Source organism: Arachis ipaensis, chromosome B05 (genome assembly GCF_000816755.2).
Source record: "Arachis ipaensis cultivar K30076 chromosome B05, Araip1.1, whole genome shotgun sequence".
NCBI lineage: Eukaryota > Viridiplantae > Streptophyta > Magnoliopsida > Fabales > Fabaceae > Arachis > Arachis ipaensis.
Genome location: NC_029789.2, coordinates 33,180,281 through 33,184,055, shown reverse-complemented (window position 1 = coordinate 33,184,055; position 3,775 = coordinate 33,180,281). Strand labels below are relative to the sequence as shown.

The 3,775-nt window shown below is 33.1% G+C and overlaps 1 protein-coding gene across 1 annotated transcript; it reads left to right on the top strand.

Moving 5' to 3' along the window:
* LOC107643412 (homeobox-leucine zipper protein ATHB-20) lies at nucleotides 589-3,206 on the top strand. Its single transcript, XM_016347058.2, has 4 exons — nucleotides 589-609; nucleotides 837-1,017; nucleotides 1,603-2,039; nucleotides 2,550-3,206. Exons 2-4 carry the CDS (start codon nucleotides 888-890, stop codon nucleotides 3,069-3,071), a joined length of 1,089 nt encoding a protein of 362 aa, XP_016202544.1. The 5' UTR covers nucleotides 589-609; nucleotides 837-887; the 3' UTR covers nucleotides 3,072-3,206.

The following is a 3,775-nucleotide window of genomic DNA, read 5'->3' as shown; positions in this document are numbered from 1 at the left end:
TCAAGACCAATAATCCAACAAAAATGCATGAAAATTATACTTGATTTGTTTGTGTTGAAGGTTCTTGTTATGAAATTGTTGTTGAATTGGTTCTAAATTTTTTGAAAAATTAGCGATCAGGGGTATATTTGATGAAAATCGAAAATCTTTTGGACAAAATTGAAACAAAATAAAACTTAGGAGTATTTTTAAAATTTTTGCTAAACTTTAGGGACAAAAAATATACTTTACCCTATTTTTTATTTTCTAACAATCTTTAAAAATTATTTTTATCAGACAAATTAATCCTTGTGTCATTTTGAATGAATAAAGAAAATTTGTCTTAGAGTATATTTTTTTGAAAACCTAATTTTTGAATAATAAAATTTATTAGGGACTTATTTATCTAACATTTATATTAAAAAATTATTCTACCAAGGCTAAATGTTAACACCTTACTAAAGATGTGGTAATAAATGGAAATGGGGGCAAAATGGTAAATTAGGGGTATGGGTAGAGGCGCCCTCCCCTGTACACATCTAAGAAGGAAGACAAATAGCAAAGGCTCCGTCCATATAAGCCCATCAAAGTTCCCCACCACAGAGAAGAATCTCTCTCCTTTCTCTCTCTTTCAATTTCTGTCAACAAAAACTTGCCCAAACTCTCAACTCTCATCAACCCCTCTCTTCTCTTCTTAACCACTCCGATTCAGAGTGATGGGAATGATCTCTCCTCATTCCCACAACTCCCACATTACTGCAATCCTCATCACCTGCTTCTTCCGCCATAAATTCTAAAACCACACATCACTTCCAAACCCTACGTTTTCTGATCCACAAAGCTAGCTAAGNNNGATACTCTCTCTCTCTCTCTCTCTCTCTCTCTCTCTCTCTCTTTGTTTGTTGGCTATGGCGAGTGGCAAGCTTTATGGGGGTTCCAGCATGTCCCTTCTGCTCCAAAACGAGAGTAGACTTCCCTCTTCATCTCAAGTTCTTGACTCTCTTTGGCTTCACACCTCTGACCCTTCTTCTTTCCAAGGTCAACAGTCAACTACTCCTTCCTCCTTCATACTCTTTTCCAACTTTCCTCTCTTCAAAATCATCTCATTTCAAATACCACATATAACTGCATACATAATTACACAACTTCACAAGCTTAATTTGAACCAAAAAAAATGTTAGCTTCTTTTGGAAACCATGGAAATCGACTTTCTTTTTTTTTAGAAAATTGAGATGACCAACCCAATAATCTCATTTTCACTCTGATCCTTCTGTAAAACGAGAAATCATAGTTGGTTTCTGTAATATTTTTATATTTATTACCATGTTAGATAATATAAGAGAAAGTATAAGAAACTAAGTTTTAGTTAGCTAATATTAAACTAATTTTTTTTAACATTTAGAGTTAAGAATTTATGGCTTAGGATTTACAATTTAAGATAAAAAATAAAAAAGTTAGTTCCCTAGCATAATTCATAATATAAAATTGTTGGTAATATATAATTATGACTTGTTTCCTGTGAATTGTTACAATGATGTAAAATAGGAAAATTAAGAATTGCTCCTGGCAGGGGAATGAAAGTGAAAGAGAAAGTAAATGTTTATTTTTGGTTTCTTTTTTCAGGTTCAAAAAACATGGTTGTTGATTTTGAGAATGGAAGAGGAAGCAGCATAAGAGACAGAAGCTTCTTCCAACAAGGGCTAATAGAAAAAGAAGACAATAATAATAACGGGTGTGATGACGATTATGACCCTTCATGCTTCCAACAAACGGGTAGTAACGGTGGTAACAGCAAGAAACGGAGGCTAACGAGCGAGCAGGTTCAGTTCCTGGAACGAAGCTTCGAGATGGAGAACAAGCTCGAACCCGAAAGAAAAGTTCAGCTTGCGAAAGAGCTTGGGTTGCAGCCAAGGCAAGTGGCGATTTGGTTCCAAAACCGAAGGGCAAGGTTCAAGACGAAGCAGCTTGAGAAAGAGTATGGTGCACTGAAAGCTAGCTTTGACAAACTCAAAGGTGACTATGAAAGTCTTCTTCAACAGAATGACAAGTTAAAACAAGAGGTAACAAATGGTGAAAGAAAGAATGAATGAAAAGAAAGAAAAACATATGGAGACACACTTGCAACATACCATGCCCTCTGTTTTTAGCTTTTTTATGCTTTATGCTATGCTACCTATTTCAGTTCTTTATTGCTTTAATAAAGTTGAATATTTGTCACACTAAAAATGAGGATCTCACTTAAGAGGATAAATAAACGGAGAAATTATAACCGTGGAAACTCGGTGTCTTTATTTGAAGTTGATAGTTGAAAATTGTTAGATAATAATTTAATCAAACATGTCAATTCATTTAATGATTCTCAATTATCAACTTCATATGAAAATAATTGTACATGAATATTGACCAATTTTAATTTTTCAATAAATAAATAATAACTGTTTTTAATCTAATGATAAAATTTCTTTACTTTATTTTCTAAAATGAAATTCTCTTATTTTTAGAGGAATTCGAAGAGTTTATTGTAATGTATAATTGCAAGAGTTTAATTTTGGTGTGACAATATATAACAGGTGAATGCTCTTAGGAACAAGTTGATTCCTAGAGATAAAGAGGATGAGAATTGTTCTTCAGATGAAAAATCATCTCCACAGGATGTTGATACAATCAATTCAAACCACAACAAGGAGGAGGATGAGCCTATTATGATGGAATTGATGATCTCAAATTCAACCTCAAATGAAAATGGATCTAAGATGCCATTGCCACACCCAATCATTTTGACATGCAAGCAAGAAGATGCAAATTCAGCAAAAAGTGATGTCCTCGACGATTCGGCCGATAGTCCACATTGTACTAATAATGGAAACCACCACCACCACCACCACCATTTCTCGTCGTTCATGGAGGAGGAGCCGGCTGATTCGGATGATTTCTCGCAGGATGACGATGATAACCTTAGCGAAAACCTATTGACTCTTCCTTGTTTGCCTAAGGTTGAAGATAATGATGCATGCTACCATGAACAAAATGAGAACACTTGTGGTTTTGGTTTTCCAGTAGAAGACCAAACCTTTTGTTTCTGGCCTTACTAAAAATTAAATAAAATCAGTCACTATATAGTAGCACTATATATGTTTCCCTAGTTGTAAAACTCTGTACTGGAAGAAGCAATAAAAACTTATGCTATTACTTCTAAGGAATAAAAATTACAATAATTCATTGCTTTATCCGCAAGGATTAGGAGGGGAGAAAAATAAAAAATTAATATATAATTCATTGACACAAAATCTAGGTTATTTATAAGAACTTCAATGTCATGAAAGGCATCATTATTGACGGTAAAAGGTTAACGTATAATGAGAAATGCTAGGCACGGTTAGAATTTATTATTTTTAGTCATTATATATAATTATTAATTGAAAACAAATTAATAAATTAGTGAATTAATGTATTTAAATAAAAATAAAAAACATACATAGGATTAATTAGATAATAGGACAAACACAAAAAAAAGAAGATAATAGGACTGAGTACAGTTAAGTAGCTGCTAAAATTTTAAAATGATAGCCATGACTCTTGATTATTAGTGTTGGCATACCAAAATTTCATGTGGGGTTAAACGTCACCAAATGTTTTATTACTCTCTAATAATGTGGAAAATTAACTCTGTTTTGCCCTATTTCTCTGGATTCCTCTAGAGTGCAAAGTTGTTTTCATTCTTCCATTTAGAATATTTTTATTTATCATAATATGATTTATGTATCGCTCTTCACTCTTCTGTCCTAAGCAGGGACAG

Coding starts and splice junctions, on each gene's coding strand:
- LOC107643412 (XM_016347058.2), top strand. CDS start 888: ATGGCGAGTGGCAAGCTTTATGGGGGTTCCAGCATGTCCCTTCTGCTC. Junction 1,018..1,602: donor TGACCCTTCTTCTTTCCAAG/GTCAACAGTCAA, acceptor TTCTTTTTTCAG/GTTCAAAAAACATGGTTGTT. Junction 2,040..2,549: donor ATGACAAGTTAAAACAAGAG/GTAACAAATGGT, acceptor AATATATAACAG/GTGAATGCTCTTAGGAACAA.